The sequence below is a fragment of the Emydura macquarii genome, unplaced genomic scaffold (genome assembly GCF_026122565.2).
Source record: "Emydura macquarii macquarii isolate MOO-44397 ecotype Brisbane River unplaced genomic scaffold, CSIRO-AGI_Emac_v2 contig_2988, whole genome shotgun sequence".
NCBI classification, from domain to species: Eukaryota; Metazoa; Chordata; order Testudines; family Chelidae; genus Emydura; species Emydura macquarii.
Window position 1 is genome coordinate 4992033 of NW_027133125.1, and position 13155 is coordinate 5005187.

General features: G+C 42.0%; 1 protein-coding gene across 1 annotated transcript in view; it reads right to left on the reverse strand.

Annotated features, from left to right (window-relative positions):
• USP37 (ubiquitin specific peptidase 37) overlaps window positions 1–12951 on the reverse strand; it is a 49371-nt gene extending 36420 nt beyond the window's left edge. The window contains exons 1-7 of the mRNA XM_067570061.1: window positions 12861–12951; window positions 10374–10586; window positions 5895–6066; window positions 5255–5355; window positions 3285–3466; window positions 2837–2911; window positions 2145–2242 (exon numbers count right to left, since the gene is read on the reverse strand). Coding sequence (XP_067426162.1) covers window positions 2145–2242; window positions 2837–2911; window positions 3285–3466; window positions 5255–5355; window positions 5895–6066; window positions 10374–10529 — 784 coding nt within the window. The 5' untranslated portion in view covers window positions 10530–10586; window positions 12861–12951. The remainder of the gene's footprint in view (window positions 1–2144; window positions 2243–2836; window positions 2912–3284; window positions 3467–5254; window positions 5356–5894; window positions 6067–10373; window positions 10587–12860) is intronic.
• Window positions 12952–13155: the final 204 nt, after the last annotated feature.

A 13155-nucleotide genomic window follows, 5' to 3' on the forward strand; every position in this document is an offset into this window, starting at 1 on the left:
GAAGAGGGCAAATACAGCACCAATTTATAAAAAGGGGAATAATGACAACCCAGGGAATTACAGACCAGTCAGCTTAATTTCAGAACCTGGAAAGGTAATGGAGCAAATAATCAAGCAATAATTTGCAAACATCTATAAGATAATAAGGTGATAAGCAACTGTCAACATGGATTTGTCAAGAACAAATCATGTCAGACCAGCCTAATAGCTTTCTTTGACAGGGTAACAAGCCTTGTGGACAGGAAGGAAGCAATAGATGTGACATATCTTGACTTTAGTAAGGCTTTTGAGACTGTCCCGCATGACCTCCTCAGAAACAAACAAGGGAAATATAGCCTAGATGGAGCTACTATAAGGTGGGTGCTAAACTGGTTGGAAAACCGTTCCCAGAGAGTAGTTATCAGTGGTTCACAGTCAAGCTGAAAGGGCAGATTGAGTGGGGTCCTGCAAGGATTGGTCCTAGGTCAGGTTCTATTCAACATCTCCACAAATGATTTAGATAATGGCATAGAGAGTACATTTAAAAAGTTTGCAGACAACACCAAGCTGGGAGCGGTTGCAAGTATTCTGGAGGACAGGATTAAAATTCAAAATGATCAGACAAACTGGAGAAATGGTCTGAAGTAAATAGGGTGAAATTAAATAAAGACAAATGCAAAGTACTCCACTTAGGAACGAACTATCAGTTGCACACATACACAATGGGAAATGACTGCCTAGGAAGGAGTACTGCAGAAAGGATCAAGGGTTCGCAGCTAAATATGAGTCGAAAGTGTAACACTGTTGCAAAAAAGTGATCATCATTCTGGGACATATCAACATAATTTTTCCACTCTGCTCTGATAAGGCCTCAACTGGAGTACTGTGTCCAATTCTGGGCACCACATTCCAGGAAAAATGTGGACAAATTGAAGAAAGTCCAGAGCAGAACAACATAAATGATTACAGATCTAGAAAACATGACCTATGAGGAAAGATTGAAAAAACTGGGTTTATTCAGTCTGAAGAGAAGACTGAGGGGGACATAACAATTTTCAAGTACATAAAAGGTTGTTACAAGGAGGAGTGTGAAAAATTGTTCTCATTAATGATAGGACAGGAAACAATGGGGTTAAATTGCAGCAAGGTGGGTTTAGGTTGGACATTAGGAAAAACTTCCCAATTGTCAGGGTAGTTAGGCACTGAACAAACTGCCTAGTGAGGCTGTGGAATGTGCGTCATTGGAGGTTTTAAAGAACGGACAAACACCTGTCAGGAATGGTCTAGTTATTACTTTGTCCTGCCTTGAATGCAGGGGACTGGACTAGACGACCTCCTGAGGTCATTTCCAGTCCTACACTTCTATGATTCTATTAAAAGAATTACATTAGAATCTGTGCCTGCCAATTAACTATCTTGACTCAGCAGGACTATTTATTATGATTTCTCGATGTTCTCTCCAGCCCTACGTTTCTATGATTTCATGACTAATAAAAATAATTTGTATTACCATAGTGCCTTAGAACCCTAGTCATGGACCAGGACCCCACTGTGTTAGGTGCTGTACAGACAGAACAAAAAGACAGTTCTTGCCCCAAAGACCTTCCAATCTAAGTATAAAACAAGAGATAACAGATGGATAGCGCAAGGAAACAATGAAGACAATATTCATCAACAAAATAGATAGTGGTCCCAGAAAACCAGTGCCCTAAACATTGCCAAGGTTTTTGTAGGCATCACACAAAGGAAAGTTAAGAAGGGATTTGAAAGAGGGTAATGAGATAGCGTGGCAGATATTTATGGAGACTTCCTTCCAAGAATGAGGGGCAGCATGGGAGAAAGCACAAAGATGCTTTGTTTGAAAATTCAAAAAGTGCATGATGGAGGTTGGTGTCATGGGCCAATCGGAGTTGAGAACTTGATAGTGAATTAGAGATAATAGATATGGTGGGGATAGGCTGTGAAGGGCCTTGAAAGTGAATACAAGTAGCTTATGTTTGATGCAGTAGAGAGGGAGAGCCAGTAGAGGACTTCAGAGAGAATGCTGACATGGTCAAAGCAACAGGCTAGGAAAATGATCATTGCAGCAGCTTTCTGAATGGATATGAGTGGAGGAGGACTGCATTTTTCAAGGCCAGAGAAAAGGATATAAAATGCTTGTTTACCTGATGTCCTGTTCTCCTCTGTCTGTTTCAGATTCAGCTGTTTCTCTCTGCTACTATTTAAAAACTTCCATGCTGGATCAGTCATAGCTTTGTTATTGCTAAGGATAAATGAGAGCTGAAGTCAGTGTAGTTATGTTTTTTCCTGGTTAATGTTCACACTTTAAATTTTTTTAGATATTTCATTCATAGTGGCCTTTTTTATAATGAAGTATGTAATCATCAGCAAACAAGTTTAGCCAACCAGTTCATTAAATAGGCCTTCTCACTATCATGTCAAATACACAGCCTACATACCTCTGCCGTATTAAATGCCATCCACCTTTGTTCTTTGACCTCTTACAAGTCAAAGCTCAAACCCAGTAAGACTACCTCTTGCAAAACAAGTGCAAATTACCACCAAAAAAAGAAGATCCCAGACATTTATTTAGCATCCAACACCATTACAGAAGATGTGTTCAGTTCGTGCTAACTTACAAGGCAAGACTTTGTCGAAACATATTACCTCAAATTAACAGACCTATACATGGCTATATCTCACTCCCTAATACTTAACTCTTTCCAAACATATATTATGGCATTATTTTGACAGAGAAAGGTCTGGGTATTTTTTTCAACAAGACTTTCATATTTTGAGAGTAGGTGGGCACATGCACGAGGAATTTATAAACTAGAAAGAATCAGCAGTAACTTACGTTGAAGAATCATTCTCTTTGGGATAATCTTCATTCATCTCTGAACCAGAAGGCTGTGTTCTTTTCCTCTTTTCACTAACAGCACAAGAATAAATCATTTTGAGGAATCACTAATTCAGAAGGACAAAGACAAATCTCTTACTCCACCACACATGCCTCATGTGCTCTCTGCACTTCTTGCCAACCTTTTACAATTTTCAAAATTTAAAATATAAAATGCAGAAAAGAATTTTGCACACCTAGCTCTTTTAGGTTGTTCCCAGAGCTCACGAACCAGCCATGAGCTGGAAATGAGATTGTTAACATGGTTTTCAAATATCAAAAAATTATAGAAATGAACCAAAAGGGCTTGTATGCACTTGTATGTGCAGTAAGTTGTTACTAAGATTACACATTTGTGTAGTGCTAAATTTTGATGACAGCATATTAAAGGAATTTTATTTCATACCGATTTTCCAATAAGCCTGTTCTGTGAGGAGTTGACGAAGTGGGAGGCACTGAAATGTTAACCCTGTTGCTAGGTGTTCCACTTCCTGGGGAATTCTTAACAGATGCTCTACTTGGGCTGCCCAGCACCTTTCGAAATGGGCTCTCTTCTTTTCCCTCCACAGTAACTCTTTTTGAAGGAGCCTACAAAATCCAGCAGAGGAAATTCACAATAATCAAAAGTGAAAATGACCATTGCTATTCTAAAGTGGTATTTACATGTCCCTCTCACAAATGTAGTATCTGAAAACACAGAAATGCAAAATGTAAGGACAGTAGTTTAACACTGCACAGATGGAGTAAAGTTTGCATACATAAAAAGTTATTATAAACAGAGTATCCATGTAAATCTTTGATTCTTCCCCTCCCCACATTGTCAGCCTCATTTATGCTGTTTCTATAGCACACTAAATTATTTCAGATACAGACTATGTCTTAGGTCTTCTGAGATACACCTAGCACCTACTGGTGCTGTAAAATAAAGTGCAATAATAGTGAAATAGATGTTTTTAAGAACAGTGTCTGCAGTTCTTGATCAAAGCACACACACACACAAATGTAATACCATGGAAAGAGTTGATATAATTGGCTAATTCTAAGAAACACTGGTAGGTTTCAGCTTGAGGACTGAACTAGAGGGGCTAATCAGGCTGTACACAGCATTAGTTTTTATTTTAAGACTTTCTTTAAGTAGCATTGAAATCTGTTTGGAATAATCTTTAAACAACTTCCATATTAGGTTGCAATAAAAGGATTGGCATGGTACATTCACAGAATTGTTATGTAACTGAAAGCCTTTGAATAGAGTGAAACTTGCATTAAGTGACTGACTGACAGACCCCATGACAAACGGTCCTCTCTTCTTTGCAAACAACTCTCACCTCAGAGCTGACAAACCCACTACACCAAACACATCTTACAGGATGACCATAAATAGTTACACATAAAACACAGAAAGCTCAGAACATGTCAAGATTCACAATCATTGTGAGTGTGTATGGGTAGTATTTAAGGAATAATGTATTTACACTGAAAGTATGCTTTATGGACTTGGAATAAAAATAAGTCACTAGGAAATAATGTCTCAGTGATGGCCCAGTTGGGCAGTGGGGTGTTGTGACCCTGCCCTGTTTGGCCAGTGATGCAATGCAAAGGTGAATTGTTTACAGTTGCACAATACTTGGAATCGGAAACCATCTAGGCAACAACAAACAACCATCACCACTTAAAGGTAGCATTTCACAACAAGACACAGGTTTGCCCTATCTGTGACTAGAAACAAAAATGCTGTTTTCACTATAACAGAGAAAGGAGAAGCACTCTGTATCCATTCACTGAGGAAACCCCTTGTGGAACAAGGGTGCTTTCAGGAACGTTTGGATACTGGTTCTTGAAAAACCAGGTAGATCTGCAACAAGCTGAACTTTGTGGGGGAATCTACTTTATTAGATAGGAAAGTTAACCATTGATAAGTGAAGACCCAAGGCTGTGTTTTATGGATTTTGTTTTGTATTGCAACCTTTTGTTTCCACCACACTCTATTTCTAGTTAAACCTTTATTTTTTCTTAAATAAACCTACTTTAGTTTTACTGTAAGTGCTCACGAGTGCTGTGTGGTTTACAGGAGTGGTGGTTTAAGGTAAAACTGGTAAACTGGGGAAGAGTGTACCTTTCAGTGCAGAGGATCTGGAATTTCTGTGAGTAGCTAGTGTCAGGGGCTGGATTCACCAGGCAGCAACTCAAAGGGACTAAGGAATGGGGTGCACCTACTGTTAAACTGCGAAGCAAAGCTAGGGCTGGCATAGCCCAGAAGATTGCTTGAGTTGCTGAAAGGCTGGTGGTGTTAGGGAGCTGACACCCAGCTACCACAAGACTCTCTCAGTGAAGACAGAGGTTTGAAGATTTGAAGTGTAAACAAATTGTTTAACAAACCTGATTTTCAATATATGGAAATTGCCTGTTAGCTTCCTTCTGAGTCGTCCTGCTGCCCAGAACACCTCCAAAGCTGCCAGATCCCTGAGAAGGTTTCACAGCTGACAACAAAGACACAAACCATTTAGTTTACTTGTATTTTTATATGTCCTTGCTTTCTTTGTCAAAATTTATTTAAGGCTAGATTTTCAAAACAGTCACTAGATGAATGTGTAAAAATCAGAATCCAGACCTGGCAGACAATACAATACCAGGAATGCATGGGTTTAAAAAGCAAAGGTTTACAGATTTCCCTCATACTGGCTGTGTACTTAATGTGCAACAAAACCCAAGTATTCAAAGAAAGGAGAGGAAACTGCATGTCTTTAAAAACGGTAAACAACTGGTGACCATTTTTCAAATACCAATACACTTATAAATTAAATATGCATGGCGACATTGCAAGAAAGTTACATAAACATTAAAATTAAGTTGAATTCAATGGCCCAAAGAAAAATATTCAACCAAAAGCAATGCAAGGACTAAATAGCTTTAAAAAAAGGGAAAACAAAATGGTCAAAGGTGAACTGACTCAAACTAATTCAGAATCTTATCTTTATCCAATCTGCTATTAACACAATTTGCAATGTTTTGTGCTTACCAGTATGAACCCTGTCCTGGAGGACTGCATCCAAATACATCCTCATTTCATTTGCGTCCTTCGATGGTACTTTGTCAATAGTCAGGAAGCTGGCATCCTTTAGTGTTAGCATCAGGCAACACAATTTTCCACCATTTGGTCGTAAGACTACAGTTTTAATGTTATGGCTTAGCTGGAAAGAAAGTAAAGGTGACTATTACATAGATCACTGTAAGAAATTAAATTATTGAAGTACTTCCACAATAAAAGAAAAAACACCAAAACCAGTTATGTTGTGCAAAAACTATAAAGAAAGAAAACATACTTAAATACAAGTAATTCCCCCTGCTCCATACTGAGTCATTACTAAACCTCAAATTAATATGGCTAATGTAATATTTAAAAGGCCACTCAGAAAAGGCAACACTATCACTTGCAAGCCCCCGTTTTCAGGTGTTTATAACATTCTGAAACTTTCTTCACTGGATTCAAATTTCTCATTTATCTTGAACCTAAATGAATAAGAGTTTGGTAAAATTTATTTTAGATCCTAGAGATATCAAAATTAAAGAAATTTTTCACCAATTAAGAATTTTATTTTTCAGATTTTTATCTGTTGTTCAATAACTCATGACTTTTAGAAACTTCTATATAGTGTAGAAATAGCCCTTAAAGGGAAAAAAAATATTGACATTGGAAAAAACTGGCTTGGAAATCAGTAAGTATCAGAATACTGCTGAATATTCAGCATATATTTGACTTGTTTGTTTCTTTTTTTTTTTTTTTTTTTTTTAAAGTAAAAAATATACTAGTGCAATGATAGTCAAATACAATGGTAACTTTAAAAAAATCACCCTCCTTAATTAATGCATTACACTATATTTCCTCCATATCCCGCTTCACTTTCTGCTGAGTTGCCTGCAAGAAATCACTGGACCAATGATTTTTTTTTGGTTGCCTGTACATTGAGAATAACTTATTTTTTAAAAAGATGAACAGAGTATTTGGTATCTTCAGGAACCAAACTGTGCAGTAGTTACCTAACTGCATGCTCCTATTTTTGTTACCCTGTCCTTCCTCCTTTTGTTTCTTTCTTTAGTTAGTCCTGCTTTGAGCAGGGGTTGGACTAGATGACCTCCTGAGGTCCCTTCCAACTCTAATATTCTATGATTCTATGATTATTTAGTCTTATCTCAAACTGATCTTACGAGCTCCACACCAGTAGATCCTTGTGCCCGCATGGATCTCATTACAGGATCAGTAATTAAGACTAAGCTCATCAGAGCAGGGTCTGTCTCTCACTATCTAGTTGTACAATACTGAGCACAGTGGAGTCCTTACCCTGACAGAGGCCTCTGGATACTATTGCAATACAAATAATTAAAACCACGCTCTGAAGTATCCTTAGCTTCTGTTTACCAGAAGCTGGAAGCGGGCGACAGGAGATGGATCACTTGATGATTACCTGTTCTGTTCATTCCCTCTGAAGCATCTGGCATTCGCCACTGTCAGAAGACAGGATACTGGGCTAGATGGACCATTGGTCTGACCCACTATGGCTGTTCTTATGTAATATACATGGCAATGTGAGGTTAATAAACAAGCCCAATAATCACACAGCTTCATGCCAAATTTTACCATCCAGAATTCTACACGCTGCTCTGTCTTTGCTAATTGTGCAGTTCCACTTAGCCTACTTACACAATGAGCCACAGAAACATGTTTCTGACTCATAACTATAAGTATATCTGAGGAATACCCAAGGAAGAAAAGAAACATACACCACAGCCATCTAAGGAAATCTTTTTTCCTAGGCCTTCAACCTTTATTTTAGAGAAGCCATCGAGGCAACACAAGTCTGAGGGCTAATCTATACTACAAAGTTAAGTTGACTTAACTACATTGCTCAGGGCTGTGAAAAATGTCATACCCTGTGCTATGTAATTAAGCCATTTTAAACCACAGTGTAGACACCACCAAGGCGGAAGAAGAATTCTTCTGTCAACCTAGTTACCACTTCTTGGAGAGGTGGATTAACTACAGCAATGGAGAAACCCCTTCTGTCACTGTAGTATGGGCTAATCTACACTTAAAATGTACAGTGGCACAGCTATATTGGTACAGCTGTGCCACTGCAAGAGTGCTTGTGTAGCCAGCCGCATTACAGGGGAGAGAGCTCTCCTGCTGACATAATAAAACCACCTAAACAAGCAGTAGTAGCTATGTCGGTGGCAGGGTGTCTCCTGTCAACATAGCACTGTCCACACAAGCACTTATGACAGCAAAACTTATGTCGCTCAGTGGAGTGTTTTTTCACAGCCCTGAATGACAAGTGCTGCCGGCATAAGTGCTAGTGTAGACAAGGCCTAAGTGTCTACGCTACAGTTCCACAGTGGCGCAGCTGCAGTTGTGCTGTTGTAGCATTTCTACTGTAGACATACCCTGAGAGAATAATCCACTTCAGTCAGTGATTAGTTTTTTCATTTGGTGAAGCTACCCTTCCATCATCTTTTATGCCCAATCCTTGCTTTTTAATTAACTGAAAACTTTCAGTAAGCCACAATACAAGTGGGGCCTTCAAATCTTCCACTCCCTCCTAAAATAAGCACACCACAGAAGACTCTCAATCATGTCATCATCCAAGGTCAAACCTCTTGTTGCAACTTAAAGAGCTCTGATGAGGTAACAGTATTCATCATAGAAGCTGCGAGTCTCACGGAGGTCGTGAAAGTCAAGGTCTCAGAGGAGCAGGCGACCAGGGGCAGTCAGTCCTCACCACCGGAGCAGAGGGCGCCAGTGGACCCTGGGGCCTTCTAGAGCAGTGGCACCCCCAAGCCCCACAAAGCAACAGTGCCCCGGGAGCTGCTAAGATTTAGTCAGGGGTATTTTTAGTAAAAGTCATGGACAGGTCACGGGCCATTAATTTTTGTTTACTGCCTGTGACCTGTCCATGACTTTTACTAAAAATACCCCTGACTAAATCTTAGCCTTATTCATCATCCTCCATACTCTCCAATCACCAGTTATGTCTTATTTAAACTAGATTGTAAGGAGTCTGGGACAAAGTGTGTCTTTTACTATATGTCTGTATATAGCCCCAACCTGGCTGAGGCCCCTAGGCACCACTAACAAATAGTAAATCATTTTTGACAAGTATGAAGAGCTCCTAACTACTGGAGAAAGATTTGACTCAATTTTTACTCTATAACATGACAATAGGATCCCCACCCAAACTTGTAGATGAAGAGGTTTCTGATGAATCTGAACTGTAAGACAGAAAAAGGGCCTAAAATTCTTCTCAATGCTTCCTGTTAGAGGAACTGTTGTTGCAATACAGCAATATCACCAAATTGCTGAGAATTAAGTACACACACTTTGCTTATCACCTGACAGTGGCATGATCCCTGTCTATTTTTCTATCAATATGCTCATTAAAAACTGTGGCATCACATGACACTAAATTTACTAATCTCATCAATCCAAACAAACTCCCTGCCACTAACATGCAACTTTGCTCTTCCATTCCTAATGTAGATTCAGCAGGTACCTTCCGGACCAGTAAATCCTTCCTATCCACTGAAAGGAACAACACTCCCCAGGGTTCATTAGGTAAGAAGGCAGACAGCCCTTAAGAATATTAAATATACAGTAGCACTTAAGCAAAGAATCACCCAAGCAAGTTCTTTATCTTACATAGAAAACACAAGACTTGGCCATATTGGATCCAACCCAACTTTTATGCTCCCCTTTCCCTCCTTAGTTTGTTTATTTGTCTTTTTTAGACTGTAAACTCTTCAGGACACGCGCTGACTCTTCATGTGTGTTTGGACATAACACCTGGGGCACTACTACAATTTAAATAATAATTAGGAGGAATGGGATGTAAATAAGAGAAAGAAAATGTAGACTGAATATGAGAGACTTCCTGACAGTGAGATCTATCAGTCTACCAAGGGTAGTGGTGGAAGTCAGGTTTCTGGGCACATTTAAACCTAGACTGGACAGAACTGTAGTCCATGTACAATAGTGAAGAGTCTTGGACCTGGACTAAGGGTATGTCTACAATGAGAATTTTCAGCACTTTAACTGGGAAAAGTGCTAGTGCGGACAAGACCTAGGTGACCTAATAGTTCTTCACCTCTACACTCTGTAAATTTATCAAATAAGCAAGAAGAGTTTAAAAAAGCAATTAAAAAAAAAAAAAGCAAGATGCTATAGAATTTGGTCGTTTTCTTTCAGGCTTAAACTTTTTCATTTCTTCCCAGTTAATGGTTTGATCACTCCAGCCTTAGCATTCCATGCAACAATACACCTGAATAATTTAGAATATGGTTATACAAAAGGATTAGTGTTCTGGAAATGAGAACTGAGAAATAGTCACAGAAGGATACTTCTGTGTGATACTTTGTGTGATACTTAGTAGCCTTGGAGAAGACAGCTGTTCACAAAAGGGAACAATTCATGCACAGCTCAGACAAAATGCCTTGATATTTAGAGTACCTGAAACGTCTTTGGAATTCCTCCAACATTGTAGTGAACCACTAGACTGACTTTGTTGTCCTTCTCCACAATTTCAAAACTTCCTTCTTTCCATTTTGTAATCCCAGTTTGTATGCTGCGCATCCGGACAGGTCCATGCACCTTCAGCGGAGCCATTTTTCTTACAAATAAATAGTTTATAACAGATTAACTAAATTTACTTCACCTTGAAACCTGTTAAAAATAAGAAAATTTAAATTGGCAACTGGCAAATAAATATATCTGCATGAAGTGTAAAAATACGGAATAGCACTTTTTGCAGGAGTTTAGGGGAAAAAATAGAATACAGTAAATGAATCATGTATACAGAAATCCTCCACAATTTGGCCAGCTTTACTTTAACCCTTAGACGTTTAATGTTAGGTGAGCTGACTCAATACAGACACCAAAAGATTTTTCAAATCTAAGAATGCCATTTCTACAGAGTTTCCAAAACAAACCTACCTTTAGCTAAGACCAAGCAGGGAAAGATGATTGGAGGAGAGGGGGAACCATTTTTCTCATGGAAACCACTTTGTTTCCAAAATCAGACAATAAAACATCTGAGGAATCAACTTTTTAGTAACACCATTTATTCTTCGTATTTTACATGCTTGAATTATTGTCACCTTAACCTCACATATTTCTCTGTCTCAGCCACCTGTTGCATCTTGTCATTTATCTAGATTGTAAACTTTTGAGTATAGACTGTGTATTTACTACATTTGTACAGCATTTAATACGGAGACTCTAGCCTGACTAAGGCGTCTCAAAACAACACAAATACAAATTACTAAAACATGACAAATTATTCTGTAAATACTTCATGTTTTGATAGACATGGTCTGATAAAAGCTTTTCTTTCTTTCCTTGGTTTTTAATATGAACACACATACAGCCACCCTTTTCTATTTAACCTTTGACTAAAACACTATTCTTAATTACAGCCTAGGGACACAGAAGGTACATACAGTGACCCTGCTACGTAATTACTATAGTTCAAGTGTGAACAGCTGAGTTCAAAGGAAGTTTAAAGGGAGTTTCTTTAAAGACAATGATAGTGTTTCTGCATGTTAATCAGCAGAAATATGTATAGCAGAGTGCCTTCCTGAACCTGCCCTATCACTAACCCTGACATAAATTCCGAGAGGTAATGCAGTTTATCCAAAAAACAAGACTAAGACGTTGCATACCATCAGCATTCCCTAGCGTAGACATTTTTCCCTCAGTTTTGCCACTATTGCTCTGCTAGTGAAAGCAATGGTGAGAACATCCAATATACACAAGACGCAGATGTCAGCTAGATCTGCTCTCAGCAAGGTTATACACCCTCATCAAAACCAGTGCTTCCTCCATTACCGGCACTTGTAGCGCTGCATGGGTGGGAAATATTAAGCAAAAGTCTAGTGTAAACAACACATCCGCAGACCAGATTGCTGTCAAAGGCGAAGGCTGAGTGCCTAAGCTTTCTGCCACTTCTTATGGCCACTTACTCCCCCCCACTCCCCTTCAGTTTTCTTGCAACACTTTAGACAGGATGATGGGAAGGAAGACAGAAACACACAGGCTCTCTCTCCCACCTCCTCTGGCATGCAGAGAGCCCTTCTCTCACGGTGGCATCGCCCCTGCCCCGTTTCTGCTGGGGGAAGAACTAGAGGCACACTCTGGATGAGAAACGGCCATCTGAGATCTCTCTCAGGAAGAGTGGCCATTACCTTCTTCGCTGTCCACCACGGGGCCTCTTTCCATGCCCAGAAACGCGGGGCTCAGCTCAGCCAGGGCCGGCCCCTTTCACGCGCTTCTTCACTTGGTGCGTGTTCATCAGCAGCCACAGACACAGCACGGAGGGGACTTGCCTTCCCGAGCCTGCCCCGGCCCCACCACCACACCTGGGAGCCCGTCCGCCCCCACCCCAGGTGCAGCCATACCGCTGTCCCCAGGCAGCAGAGAAGGAAATGAAGGCGCGGGGGGGGGGGGCCTGCTCGGCGTCACCCAGCAAAGACGAGGGGGTCCCGCGGCTGGCTGACGGGGGGGGAAGGGGGGGTTCAGTCAGGAGTGTCACAGACCAGGTCGGCCCATGGCAGGGGGGCGAACACCCGGGAAAGGTCCCTGGAGGGGCCCAGGCACCCCCCCCCCCGCCGGGGAATGTGGGGCGCACAGTCGGGGGGGGGGAGGGGAGCCCCCAGGACTCCCCACCTAGGAGTGGGTCACGGCCCGAAGGGGGGCTCCCAGCTGGAGGGGGGAGGGACTGGCCGAGGCTGAGGCTCCCCGGGGGAGGGATCAGCCTGGAGCAACTGAGGCAGCGCGTGGGGGGGGAGGGGGAAGGGCGGCCTTGGAACCAGGGGGGCCGGGGGTCCCCGTGCGTACGCGGGGGGGAGGGGCAGCCGCAGGGGATCCCTGCGAGCGCTGAGGGGAGGTTATGGCCCCGACCCGGCTCCCCCCACGCCGGCCCCAGCCCAGCTCCGCTACCTGCCGCCGCTCGGCTCGGCTCGGCTCGGCTCGGCGCGTCCCGCTCCCGCGGCGGCCCCGGCGCTCGCGTCGCGACGCTCCGGCTCCTCTCAGGGGGAAGGGGGGGGAGGGGGAGGAGGAGGAGGGGAGGTGGGAGAGGCAGATGGCGGGAAGCGGGCAGCAGCGCGAGACGCCGCGTCCCCCGCGCGAGACTGAGGCACGCACGTACAACACTACGCTGGCGCGCGCGCGGCGGGCGCGACGTCACCGCGCGCGCGCGCGCGCGCAGGCGCTCGTTTGCGGACCTCGCCGCCCC